General features: G+C 45.0%; 1 protein-coding gene across 7 annotated transcripts in view; it reads right to left on the reverse strand.

The window, feature by feature from the left end:
• Positions 1-668: 668 nt before the first annotated feature.
• LOC148012188 (uncharacterized) overlaps positions 669-13,900 on the reverse strand; it is an 82,067-nt gene continuing 68,835 nt past the window's right edge. For 5 of the 7 annotated variants that reach the window (XM_087668884.1, XM_087668883.1, XM_087668882.1 and 2 more), the window contains 2 exons: positions 1,561-1,761; positions 671-1,447 (listed from right to left, as the gene is read on the reverse strand). In XM_087668884.1, coding sequence (XP_087525010.1) covers positions 981-1,447; positions 1,561-1,761 — 668 coding nt within the window. In that variant the 3' untranslated portion in view covers positions 671-980. Of the gene's footprint in view, positions 1,448-1,560; positions 1,762-13,900 lie in introns of all 7 variants that reach the window. The other 2 variants (XM_087668886.1, XM_087668885.1) reach the window with 2 other exon arrangements.

Below are 13,900 nucleotides of genomic sequence, written 5' to 3' on the forward strand. Positions count from 1 at the left end.
TTACACAATCTAGGCCACAATGAAATAGCCCCTAAGCAATGTTTTGAAATCCTACTTTTTGCTATATACAACACTTTTTTCAAACAAAGTTCAAAGTTGAAAGTGTTGTTTCATGTTTCAAGGCGTATTTTGGTGAAGCTACCGTGCTACATTCCCTTTTGCTCGTGACAATTAGACTAATAAATTCACGATGGGTTTGGGACCCTTCTAGTGTTTAGAGGTGGCAATGTTGAGGTTCGAAGTTTTTCATCGAATGGAATGGTATGCCCACTTGAGCACAATTTCAATGTAACAAGCCTTTAACACTAGAAAAGTTGATAGGGCATTTCTTGTTTTTGAATGGCAGAATCTTAGGGGATCTATGGTCTCGTCATGTTTTGCTCCAAGATGTGAAGGGTAATTTCATTGAAATGTTGATTTCTTCAATGAAACGTTTTTCTACTTTGAATGTGCATTGGCTAATTTCACAAGGGAACCCATGCTTTTGATTTCAATCTTGTCATTATCCTTCATACACTACACAAGAAATGGGATGTTGTCCAATTTGGAAGATGGCCAAAAGGCATTATCCTTTCCTTCTAGCACGTAGGTTGTTTTTAGTTGATAACCTGAGACATTTCCTTCACCCTCGGAAGCAGTAGAACAAAAAGTAAGACTTACTAGTAAACACTGAACACAAAGAAGGTGAAACCCACAGAGCTTTGATGCGGTCATGTTAACCATGAACTCGTACGTACAATTTCTCACCATATCGGTGACTAATGAATATGAGCAACAATTCAATGGGAGTACAAATATGTGCACGAATGTTGTACACGACAATTTCAAATCATGTGTTCTATGCACAATATGATATACAGAGCCAAAACCATCCACTTCTAAAACTCCCTGCAGAGGTGTTGTACATTACATAAGAAATTGAAATCATGTTGCCGCATAATACACAGAAGCCAGAATCATGCATGTGGCAATAAGTACTGCTACTTTTTGGTCCGATCCCGAGAATACAAAACACCTATGGCCAAACCGGTGACGACCCCTAGCCCGTAGAAGGTCCAAGCCCTCAGAATAAACCACTGGGAACCACCTAGATAGGACCGTACCTGAAGAATTTCTGCCTCAAGCTTTGATAATTTAGCATGATTACATAAGGAGATACAGAAGTTTCTCCTTATTTGCTCCCCCAGCCAATGCTGCAATTGGGGTACACTGCTAGGACGGCTCAAGCTTGGGCCATGTGATATAGCATCAGTGGCTGGACTTCCTCCCATCTCTTCTTCTGTTGAAGACTCAACATCCAGACCAACCTCACCTGTGTCATAAAATTCTTCTTCAGTTCCTTCCTCAGAAAATGCATTCTTTTTTGCTCTGCAAAATTTCCTGGCAATGCTCATCCATTTCTTAATACCAGACCTCACTTGCTCATCCACATTTTGTTCAAAAGACCCTGGCAGATACATGCAAACAGAAGTGCTCAAGACTTTGCTGTACACCAAGCAAGCACAAACTCAAAATCATGAAACATAAATTGATTTGAAGATCTTTGAGAAGACCACCTACTTAGGAGAGGTGCACCCTTCAGCTCTATACTCATTGTGAGCTTGACAGCACATCCTTGCATAGAAGGGAAGAGACTTATATCCCCGGTTAGCACCAAAGTGGCACCCATACCAAGGTCCACTTGTACGTCTGAATGAATTGCAAAAGCATTGGTATCTTTTCTATATGTCTGTATTTCTGTCAGTGGGATGCCATCACCTGCTGTCCAAAGTACATCTCAGACATCAATACTTCTATTAGAAAAGTGTTCCTATTATGCTTTCCTGCAACTGCTATCCATCTGTGCAAACAGGAACCAACCACACCACACCCCCTCCGCACCCACCCCCCCCCCCCCCAACACACACACTGACATGCCCCACTGGATATGGCACCTGGCGACACCACCAAGGACAACTCTCCCAAAGAAAAACGAGCAGAATGGGCTTGGAGAAAACAAGGACTACCAACCAAAAGCGGGCAAAGGAAAGATTTATAATCATTGTCCATTTGCCTTCTTTTGATTACTGAAATAACCCATAAGTGCCAAGAACTCTAAGGTGTTTAGAATAAATTATAAAGTACATATCTACATACCAAGCCTGAGAGTTTTTAGCCACCTTCAAAACAAACAAGGCGATGAGTCACAAGGGGCTGCTTTAGGGACAAGGAAGAGAGAGTCGCCTAGATGTGAGGCCAATAAAAATTCAGTGAGTGATCACATGAAGGTTGAAAGCGAAATCGCCTTCTTATTAATCTTATTTTGTTTGTCGTGTCCTTAATGAAAATGCCCCCTCCTAGATCAACTACAACGGCCCTAGGCAGCTCAAATGGTAAAACTTATTAAAACAGCTTAGTGGTCGTGTAATGCTAGTAATGCTTTCTCCTCTGCAAAAAGAGACCTTCCCTTGCTAACAAAATAATACTTTTATTCACACACACACACACACACACACACACACACACACACACACATTGCGTGTATGTGTGCATGCATGCACAAGAGGAATGAATGCAAAGAAGAATGAAGGGGCGAACATAATCCGAAAGGTGTTGCATCCTTGGACATCTGGATCATAGTTGAGGGAAACGGACATGGAAACAGAAACGCCATGTCATTGTTGAGAGAGAGAGAGAGAGAGAGAGAGAGAGAGAGAGAGAGAAGAGAGAGAGAGAGAGGTTATGTCACGGAAAAGGCTAATAAAGTATGGCATATATGGGATAGCAAAAAGAAGTGGTAGAAAAGATTCATCTAGCTCTGGAAGTCGAAGATTTTGTATCAAGGTAAAGTGTTCATGTGGAGGTTACTTATTGGGGGTCTTCCAACCGGCGATGTGTTACGTGCCTGCAAGATCTCTGCTGGTCGTTGCGTGTTCTGTACTACATGTGATGAAACAGTGCTTCATCTCTTTGTCTCTTGCCCTGTTGCTAGACAAATTTGGAGTTTTGTTTCCCGTGTGTGGTCTATGACAACTCAGCACCGAATATCAGTTTGTTCGTGGGTTATGGGAAAGATGAATTCCCTGTCTCCTTTGCATTTAGATTACTCTTGCCTTTTCCATTTCCTTAGATGGACAACCCTTTGGCATATTTGGCGCACTTGGAATGCCTTCATTTTTTATTCGATATCGGGCATCCATGGTCATATGGACCGCATTCGTGGTTTACTGTTATGGCAGATCTCCTCTATGGTCTCAGCTGATCTGGTTCTTCCTGACATTGCAGCTCCTTGGCTGAATATTGTTCGTTCCACTCCAGCTGTTCTTTTCAAGTGATTTTTTGTGTTAGAGTCCTAGTAGACTTTTAGGTGTATTGCTGACCTGATGGTCTAATGTAAAAATGTGAGACTTGTATCCTTTTTGTTTGGTTGGCCTGAAGGGCGAATATAAATATTCCAACATTAATATACACTTACTCATGAAGAGAGAGAGGTTAGAGCCTAGGTGCTTGGAAGTCACAATATAGATTACAAGTTTCATACTCACAATCAAAGCTTTCTAATTTCCAAGTTTTGAAAGAGTTCTACAAAAGGCATAAGCTGAAAGGAGCTTCTTGATGCGTACAAGGATTTTGAAACATAATTCATATGCTAACTACAAAGAAGAAACAATTCTAAATAAGGGCATAATGCAAAAAGAAAGTGATTGATAACTAATTATCATCTCATAGTCCCTCTTGCTCTCCATCTCCCTCTTCCTCATCCATTTCATAGTCTTCAGTTGCCGTAGGCAGATCCTTGCCATCATACTCCTCATCACCAGCGTCTCGCACAGACCCAAAATCCTACTCACTTTTATGAAAGCCTATATACACATCTCCAGAATACTCTGACTTCATTTTTGTCAATGGACGTAGGCTTGCATTGACAAAAACGAGGTCATTTGCTCTTTGAAGCCCTAAATGATTCCTTTTCCTTGATAGCCAAGTTTTGAAGCTCAAGTGAGTCAGCTTCGTAGTCCTCCCACCAAGTCACAGCACCAATATGGAATCAGCAAGACAAATACAACATTGAGAAAAGAATCCCTTATTGATTCAAATTATAATACCAAAGAATGGCTGCATAAAGATTTTAAAAATGTAGATGGGATTACCTATCACATTGAGCATTAGGCCACCCAAAAATTCCCTCATTACGAAAGTTTGCAAGTTGATCTTTCACCAACCTACATTCCTCTAGAGTAGGAATCAACTTTTGAAGAGTTGAATTCCAACCTTGCACCGCCTCTGCATTTGCTTGAATAACTTTTCCCTTGTGTTGGAACTCAGGATCCAATGCATAAGCTGCACAATGTAATGGAAAGTAATATTGATTCCACCTACTTAGCACGAGTTCTTCAATCTCTTGTAATCTAGCATTATCTATCTCAATGAATTGGATGTTTTCTATCATCCGATCCGTTGCCTCTTAAATCTTCCCAATATAGGGAACATCACTATCCACATGACGCAACAACTTCACAACGGGCAAGCACAAAAAAAGTAAATGTTTCACCTCCGGACAATAATCCTCTTGGATGATGGTGGTATAGCACAGTTGTGCCTATGCGAGTAGGCGAACCCTTCCATTCTGGACTAGCCACCGTTTGCTTCAATGCCAATCGCATGTTGCACAAACGACAAAGCATTAAAAAGTCTCTGCATACTTTAACAACTCTTTCTTTGCAAACTTCTTGTATAATGCCAGTGAGAAATGGTGAAGAGTGATGATACAATTTTCTTACCTGTAGTGATAATGATTTTTACCCATGGCAAAGCACCAATGTCCTTCAACAAATTTTTGAGACAATGTGCCATGCATGGACTCCATGTGATAGTAGGATACTTGCTCTCCAATAAGCCACCTGTTGCTCTATTGGTAGCCTCTCCATCTAATACAAATTGCACAACATTCTATGTCCCATATATTCCATAGTGTCACTCCAAAGCTCACATAAGACAGGAGCTATCTTTTGTCGTGGACCACACTTTGTGGACTTAAATGTAAAGTACTTTGCTGCGACAAGCTGCAAGCACTCCCTCCAAAGAATGACTCCGCACATTTGTCCATCCATCACCTAACAATGATACACCATATGAGCTCCACCTTTGCTTTATTGGTTGTATGGTCTCTTTAATGCTCGAGACCTCATCCTCAAGAAGCTTTTCCTGCAAGGCATCATATGTGGATGGTGCGTAGGTGGGCCCAAATTGAGCAATCTCTGTGACCATCTCCTTAAAGAAAGGAGATCATGCAACATTGAAAGGAATCCCACAAGAATAAAAAAATCGGGCTACTGCTACATCCACTTGTGCCTTACGCTAGGGATGCCAAGAAGCAAACAAAGTATTTTGTTTACCTTGAGAGGTTAGTTGAGAAGATGTTGCAATATCATGTATATTTAAACCACCTCCACTAGATAAAGAAGATTGGCCTCCTCTACCTCCACGTGCATGAGGTTCAGAGGTTGCGCTAGTGGGTTGCCTTGATGTTGGAATAGCAAAGGGATTTTGAGGAGTCCTGTTTCTTGAAACAGTTTGTGCTCTTCGTCCATTCGAACATGCTCCTCCATAGAAATCTTGGCACAAGACTTGATCCTAGTTCCACTGAGACCAAGTAGATGGGATTTCACCCTTTCTACTGATCCACCTTTTTCAATGCCACAGTAATGGCACATCCACCACCTAACATCACATTTCTTACTATTGTACTTGCATAAGATCTTCACTTGATCCCACCAATATTCGGCTTGGGTTCTCTCCTTCTCCATGCTAGTCTCATTGAGAAAGGCTTCAGCAACATCTTACTATTGTACTTGCGTAAGATCTTCACTTGATCCCACCAATATTCGGCTTGGGTTCTCTCCTTCTCCGTGCTAGTCTCATTGAGAAAGGCTTCAGCAGCTTCAGGATTCATATTTAGAGAGGAAGAGAAAGCTTTGGGATGAGAGAGAGAGAGAGAGAGAGAGAGAGAGAGAGAGAGAGGTCTGGATGCTTAGCTTGATGGTTGATTTGGATACTCTAGCCTTGGATGGCATGGGGCAAAGCTGAAGTGCATATTTATAACGTTTCTAGACCTGATTGTTACCGTTTACTCCATTATTTTTAAAACTTTATGACAGATTTGATTATTGACTGTGTGGTATAATAATTACTTTCTTTCTATGATTGAAATATATTAGACAGAAAGAGAATGAGAGGTCTGCAGGTGGACAGTTGTAGAAAGAGAGAGAGAGAGAGAGAGAGAGAGAGAGTTGCTAGTGGTAGTTGTAGGTCTGTTTTAAGCTCTTAGCTCATAGTTGAAGTTTGGCAGTCCTAGGTCTGTTTTCACTGTTCAGCTCATAATTGGAGTTTGTTGGGAAGTGGATTGTTAGTCTATGGTGTGGTAGATAGAGAGAGAGAGAGAGAGAGAGAGAGAGAGAGAGAGAGAGAGAGAGATGCTCATAACTGAAGTTTGTTAGGAAGTGGCTGCATTCTGTGGTAGAGAGAGAGAGAGAGAGAGAGAGAGAGAGAGAGAAGAGAGCTCGTCGAGACGACGCGATGACGGATCTGCTTCCCCTGTGACCTGATGACGAACCCCCTGTGCGCTGCAGGCGATCTTCCCCCAGACCTGCGTGGAGGTTGTCAGCCCTGACGTCCGTGTCCCGCCGTCGCCTGGACCTTCCGCCTACTGCACCTACTGACGGGTACGTGCCGTTGCTTGCCTGACAGTCGCCTGGATCTGTGCCTTCAGATAATCGCCGGCTGAGCAGCGCTGCGGCCGCCCACCGCTTTCACACGCACCCTTGGTCAGGGGTTCACCTGCTCGTGCCCGTCCGGTTCAGCACAGGCGCCCCGTTGCAGTCCTGTTCCTGCAGCCTGGCGGTTTCCTGGTTTGGCAGGTCTGTGGGACCTGCACAGAGAGAGAGAGAGAGAGAGAGAGAGAGAGAGATTTTTACGGAAAAAAAAAAAAGAGAGAGAGAGATTTATGAAAAAGGAACTCTTTTGCGGTGTTGGCGGATTTCTTGGATGAGGGAGTCCTGGACATTCTCGCCGACAAAGTCAAATCGAGGCAAGCTGTGCCTCGTACCTGATTGTGTTTTGCATACACATGAAAATAGCCACGTGGAATGTGCGAGGAATTTGTTCTCGACACAAGCAACATGCCATGTGGTCTGCATTGTATGAGAATCAGTGGTATGCCCTGTGCGCTGTTGAGCACAAGAGTCACGGTGACGCCGGAAAAGTTGTGGATTGCCATGGCTTTCGTTTGTTCTATGCAGGAACACAGGCCAAGCATTATTCGGGTGTGCTCATGATTGTACATGCCAAATATCAGCCTGTTCTTATTAAAAATGATGTTCATGGCCGCTTTTTGGTGGTTGAAATTTTATTCGAAGGAGAAATCTTATGGTTACTTGGCCTCTATGCTCCGAATGATTCGTTATCTCGCCGGGAGCTTTGGCAGACTTTTCAGACTTCCTTGGCACTTGGCAGACGGGGCTTCTTCATGGGGGATTTCAATATGTGTGTTGATTCTTCCCAGTCCACATCGGAGCACTCGGTAATGGATGCACCGGAAAGTCGTATGTGGCAGGAGTTGGCTCTTGCTATTCTTAAGCAAGATCTCTGGTCCTGGTTACACCCATCTTCTACAGGATTTACTTTCCATTCGGCCCAGTATGCAACAACATGGTCGCGGTTGGACCGTATATATATCATGCACAATGATGATTTTCTGCCTGAGATGCTCGAAATAAAAGTGTTGCAGCAATATGCCTTGTCGGACCATTTCCCTCTGCAGTTCGAGTTGCTTGCACAACCTATTGCACCTTTCAAGTAATTTTTGGGGAGACTCCCTTTGCGTTTCAACTCCTCATACTTGAAGCATGCAATTTTCCAGGGCTATATGCAGCAATTGCTTGACAGATTCTTCTTGGACTTTTCCTCTCAGGGCACTGCGTCCTTTGAAAGATTGCTCTCTAATGTGCAACGGGTTGCTCGCCAGTATGGGATCTATCATGCCTCTCTTTGTCGGCGCCATCGACAGGCAGCGTAGGACCTGCTGGTTTTGGTTCGCTCCCTGCTGATGGACACTCCGGATGATGCATTTCTGCTTGCACTGGCCATGCGGGTGGCCGATCTTATTAAAGAATTCCAGTTAAAATCGTATCAGCAGGCCAAATTGCAACATCTCACAGAGACTTTGCAAGATAGTGCATGTCAGACCCACAAGTTCTTTCGAGCTCTCCATGCCTCTCCTGCTCGAGAGAATATGACCAGACTCGAGGATGCAGAAGACCACCTTATCCTGGATCCACAGACTATTGTGCATATGTGCAGGAATTATTTCCGTGACCTTCTCGGTTCCGCTTCTCCACCTTCAGCCCAAATTACTCAGGCCCATTCGGTTTTTTATGACCTGGTCCGCAATCAGCTTCCGCAGGACATGCAAGCTACTATGGAGTCAGATATTGGTGAGGCAGAGGTTATGGACGTCTTGTTACACTTGCCCAAAGATAAAAGTCCGGGTTGGGATGGTCTCACCAATGAGTTCTTTGAAGCTTTCGCTTCCCAACTGGCGAAACCATTGCAGGCTTTGTTTCAGCAGGTGTGGGACACGGGGATCATGCCTCCCTCATGGAAACAAGGACTTATTAAACTGCTTCCAAAAGTTCCTTCGCCATCTAAGTTGACACAGTGGCGCCCAATTTCTTTGATGGGTTCAATGTACAAAATCTTTTCCAAAATAATGGCGAATCGGCTCCATAAGCATCTCCCTGCCCTTGTGCACTCTCTCCAGTATGGTTTCATTAAGGGCCGCAATATTCTACACAATGTTCTGAATGCCCAACTGGCCATTGATTATGCCAGGCATTCTAATCAGGAGGTAGTACTGATTCAATTGGACCTGGAAAAGGCGTTTGACTATCTGGACTGGTCTTTCGTTGCTGAACTTATGTCTGCTATGGGCTTTGGTACTCGGATGTCTCGTCTAATCTACACCATTAGTGCGGCGGCGTCTTCGCGAGTCATGCTGAACGGAGGTGTTACTGAGCCATTTGTCCTTGCCCGTTCTGTCAGACAGGGGTGCCCTTTGAGCCCTTTATTCTTTGCCCTTGCGACACATCCAGTTCTTTCCATGTTATCACATATGGCCACCTCTTCTCAGTTGGCCGGACTGTCGCTTCCTACAGGACAACACTTCATTAGCCAATCCCTGGCGGATGATACCTTTATGATTTTGCGTGCGGACAAGGATAACCTTCGAAAAGCATTGGATGTTTGGGGTCTCTTTGGTCAGGCGTCAGGCCTTTGTATCAATGCGCTCAAATCAGCCATTCTAAGCTGCACGGAGTCGGATTTGCAGTCCTTGGACTGGCAGGGTCTGGTTGTTCCTCGTGGCTCCATTGTCAGGCATCTTGGATACCCTTTGGGTGTTGATGTTCCCCCAAAGCAGCTTCTGCAGTGGATCTCTCAGAAAATGGTGGCTAAGTTTATGTATTGGAAGTCTCAGGCCTGGCCCTTCCATGTTCGCCTCAAAGTAGCCCAGACAATTATGTTGCCGATGCTCACATATTTCTTGCCGCTGTTGCCCTGGACTACTACGACTCTGAATGCTCTTACCCAGTCTATTCGCTTCATGCTATGGAAGAAGGACTCATTGCATGCAGATATTTCCTGGATCTCGTGGTCGCATGCGTGCACCCCCAAACGCATGGGTGGCGGAGCTATTTTAGATGCCCAAACTCACATGTAGGCACTTCGTTGGTCTCTTTTCCGCGCCATGTGCTCGGATCATCATCCGTGGGTCGCTATAGCCCGTTATTTCCTTGAGAGCCATGGGCTTCTGCATGGCAATACCCAAATCCGGAGTTCTTGGTGGCATGTTCTTAATGCTGATTCGCGGTTCTCCAGTTCTTCTTCATCGTTGCTTACTCATTTGGTGTGTTCCTGGAAACACATCCTTCAAAAGGCTTAGTGGCATCCAATGGAGGATCGCTTGGCAACTAACTCTTTTCAATTGGAATTACTGGCAGTCTCGCGTTTACTTTTGTGGGAAGGTAAACATGAGCTTAGACCACAATTCAACCGGATGGCACGTTTGGGCTTGTCTTCGGTTGCGAATGCCACCCTTGCCAGTCGCAATATGCTTATATCGTTTCGTACAACTAGGAGGCTTTTCAGGATCCCTCGTGGATATAGGCCTTTATGGAAACAGCTTTTGACGGTACTCCAGAGCAGACACTGCTCTTGCTTCGGATCATCCCTGGCAGGATTGGGACCTACAAGGCCGGCTGAATTTGAGCAAAGCTTCTGCAAACCAAGTGTATCATCTCCTGATTAAAGATCATCAATGGCTAGTTACTAAAGCAAATGCTTTATGGGGATTGCGTAAATCCCGGTCTTGGTGGAGGGCAACTGTGATGCAGGGCTGGTTGAACAAGACACCCTTTAAATATAAAATCTTTCTTTGGAGAGTGATGATTGGGGGTCTTCCGCTTGCTTCGGCTCTTTCCAAGCGACGAATCTCCAATGGCACCTGTTTCTTTTGCACCACTACTATGGAATCCGCTCGCCACCGATTTATTTCTTGCCCCGTCGCAAAGAAAGTCTGGTTACTTTTGTCGGCTGTTTGGTGAAAAAGAGAGAGAGAGAGAGTGAGTGAGACGCCCAGTGGCTGTAAACCCTAAGTCCGACAGTGGTCAGAGAGGCAGCGTCTTGACTCGCGTGTCCACGGATCTGGACACACACACACACACACACACACACACACACACACACACACACACACACACACACACACAGAGAGAGAGAGAGAGAGAGAGAGAGAGAGAGAGAGAGAGAGAGAGAGAGAGAGAGAGAGAGAGAGAGAGAGGAGAGAAGTATGGCTGGTCTGGATATGGCTTTTCTCGACCAAACGGTGGCAGCCCTTGGTCCGGATTCTGATGCAGAGGAACCAGAGGATATGGTTCCTTGCACAGAGGAGATGCCTCCTGGTCTTGACTTTCAGCTTGCGGGCAAATGCTCCAAGCGTGCTTTAGAAGAGACAATGGGTCATCAGGACCGCTCTTATGCGCAGGTTGCCTCTGATTCTGTGGATTCACAGGATATTGACTGGGAGCATTTGCTGGAGTTTGCCAACACTCTGCTGGGCGATTATGTCCAACATAATCATGAAGCTTTTTCGGACTCTGGATCTGAAGATGTTCTGGAAGCCACGGAGGACCCAAAAAATGTCTTGCGCTCTTTTTCGGTGTTTTATGACCGTGCTGTTATACTCTTCTTCACTGGCAGGATCCCGGTGCTTTCCCATATTCGCCAGTGGCTGCACCATTTACTACAAGGGGAGTGTGTTGAGGAGATTTTTGTTGGGCCCCGAGGCTTCTATGAGATGCTGCTGAAATCGGAGAAGCATCGGGCTGATCTCCTCTCTAAATTGCCATTGTTCTTTGATCGCCGTTTGGTCCATGTTGTGCCATGGCGCCCTATGGCAGACTTTCAGCGCCTGCTTCAACGTGAATGCCCAGTGTGGGTTGAAGTGGAAAATTGCCCAGCTATCTATTGGCCTTTGTTAAAGGATGCCATGGCCGTTGTAGAAACTGTTCTGGTCCCCCCGAGCCTAAGGGTCATGAATTGTAATCGTTTGTGTATGTTATGGGACACTGCTAGGAAAAGGCCTGCATGGCTTTGGATTAATTGCTCTGGCATGCATCCTTTGCACTTTCGTTTGAAATGGGGCAACTTTGCAGGTCACTGCTTTTCGTGTGGAAAATTGGGGCATTTTATGGCCGAATGCCCCGAGAAGCAACCATCTTCAGATGAGGAGCATGTTGTGCTACCTATGGAAGATATGGTGCTTGATGCTCCATCACAGGATGCAACCCAGCCACCTAAAGTTTTGGATAAAGGTAAACAACCTATTTCGGGATTGGATTCCTATGGCAATGATTGGGTAGAGGCACGTCCAAAGAAAGGTAAAAAGTTTGATACTGGCTTGGCGGATATTGGGCCTAATGTTTCACAAGATTCCATGCGCACCTATATGCGTAGGAAAGAAATGTTATCCTCAGAGTACGCTGTGCGTATTATGGTTTCTTGTGCTCCTCGTAATCAATCTACTAGGAAAGCATATACAGACGGTCCCAAGGGCCCACCTGCTAAGTTGGATTTGATACTAGAGGGAATGTGATTACACCATGCGTCGTTGTTATCCCCGTTCCATCCCCAAGACAGTGGATATTCCGTCTACCTCCAAAGCTGGCCGTCAGAACTCTTTTGCCGTGTTAGCTGATTTTTTGGATGAGGGTATCCTTGACATTCTAGCAGAAAAGGTTAAATCGAGGCAAGCGGTGCCTCGCTCGTGATTTTCTTTTTAAATGCACATGAAGATAGCCATGTGGAATGTGCGCGGCATTTGTTCTCACCATAAGCAACATGCCATGTGGACCGTATTGCATGAGAATCAGTGGGATGTCTTGTGTGCGGTTGAGCACGAGTCATGGTGAAGCAAGAAAAGTTGTGGATTGCCATGGGTTTCGCTTGTTTTATGCAGGGACACACGCAGGGCATTATTTTGGTGTGCTTATGATTGTACATGAGAAATATCAGCCTGTTCTTATTAAAAATGTACATGGCCGCTTTGTGGTAGTTGAAGTTTTATTTGAAGGAGAGATCTTATGGTTGCTGGGCCTCTATACTCCGAATGACCCTTTATCCTGCTGGGATCTTTGGCATTTTTTGAAGACCTCCTTGTCACTTGGCAGACGGGGTTTTTTGATGGGGGATTTTAATATGTGTGTTGATTCTTCACAGTCCACTTTAGAATATTCGGTGATGGACGCGCCGGAAAGTCGGGTGTGGAATGCGCTTGCGCTTGCCGTACTTAAGCAAGATCTATGGTCTTGGCTACACCCTTCTTCTACAGGGTTTACTTTCCATTCGGCGCAGTATGCAACTACGTGGTCGCGGTTGGACCGAATTTACATTATGCAGGATGATGATTTTCTTCTTGGGATGCTGGAAATGGCAGTCTTGCAGCAATATGCCTTGTCGGACCATTTCCCTCTCCAGCTTGAGATGCTTGCACAATCCATTGCACCTTTTAAGCAATTGCTGGATAGACTCCCTTTACATTTCAACTCGTCGCATTTGAAGCACTCAATCTTTCGGGGCTATATGCAGCAATTGGTGGATAGATTTTTATTGGACTTCGCCACTGAGGGCACTGCTTCCTTTGAACGATTGCTCTCAAATGTGTAGCGGGTTGCTCGGCAGTATGGGATTCACCATGCCTCTCTTTGTCAGCGGCGCCGACACGCAGCGGAGGACTTACTGGCTTTGGTTCGTTCTTTGCTGGTGGACACTCCAGATGATGAGTTTTTGCTGTCACTGCCGATGCGTTTGGCTGATCTTATCAAAGAGTTTCAGTTGAAATCTTATCAGCAGGCCAAATTGCAAAATTTGACTGAGAATTTGCAAGATAGTGCTTGTCAAACTCATAAGTTCTTTCGCGCTCTGCATGCCTCTCCTGCTCGAGAAAATATGACTAGACTCCAGAATTCAGAAGGTCAAATGGTCACTGACCCTCAAACTATTGTCAATATGTGCCGGAATTATTTTCTAGATCTTCTTGGTTCTTCTCAGTCACCTTCTGACCAGGTTACGCATGCACGTTCAGTCTTCTATGATCTGGTCCAACATCAAGTTCCACTTGATATGCAAACTGCTTTGGAGACAGATATTTATGAGGAGGAGGTTATGGAGGTTTTGTTACGCCTACCTAAGGATAAAAGTCCTGGTTGGGATGGTCTCACCAATGAATTCTTTGAGAGTTCTGCTACCCAACTGGTGAAGCCATTGACGGCTATGTTTCAGCAGGTTTGGGAAACACGGTCCATGCCTT

Source organism: Lygodium microphyllum, chromosome 27, assembly GCF_053477565.2.
Source record: "Lygodium microphyllum isolate KBCC chromosome 27, Lygodium_microphyllum_v1.1.10, whole genome shotgun sequence".
Classification (NCBI taxonomy): domain Eukaryota; kingdom Viridiplantae; phylum Streptophyta; class Polypodiopsida; order Schizaeales; family Lygodiaceae; genus Lygodium; species Lygodium microphyllum.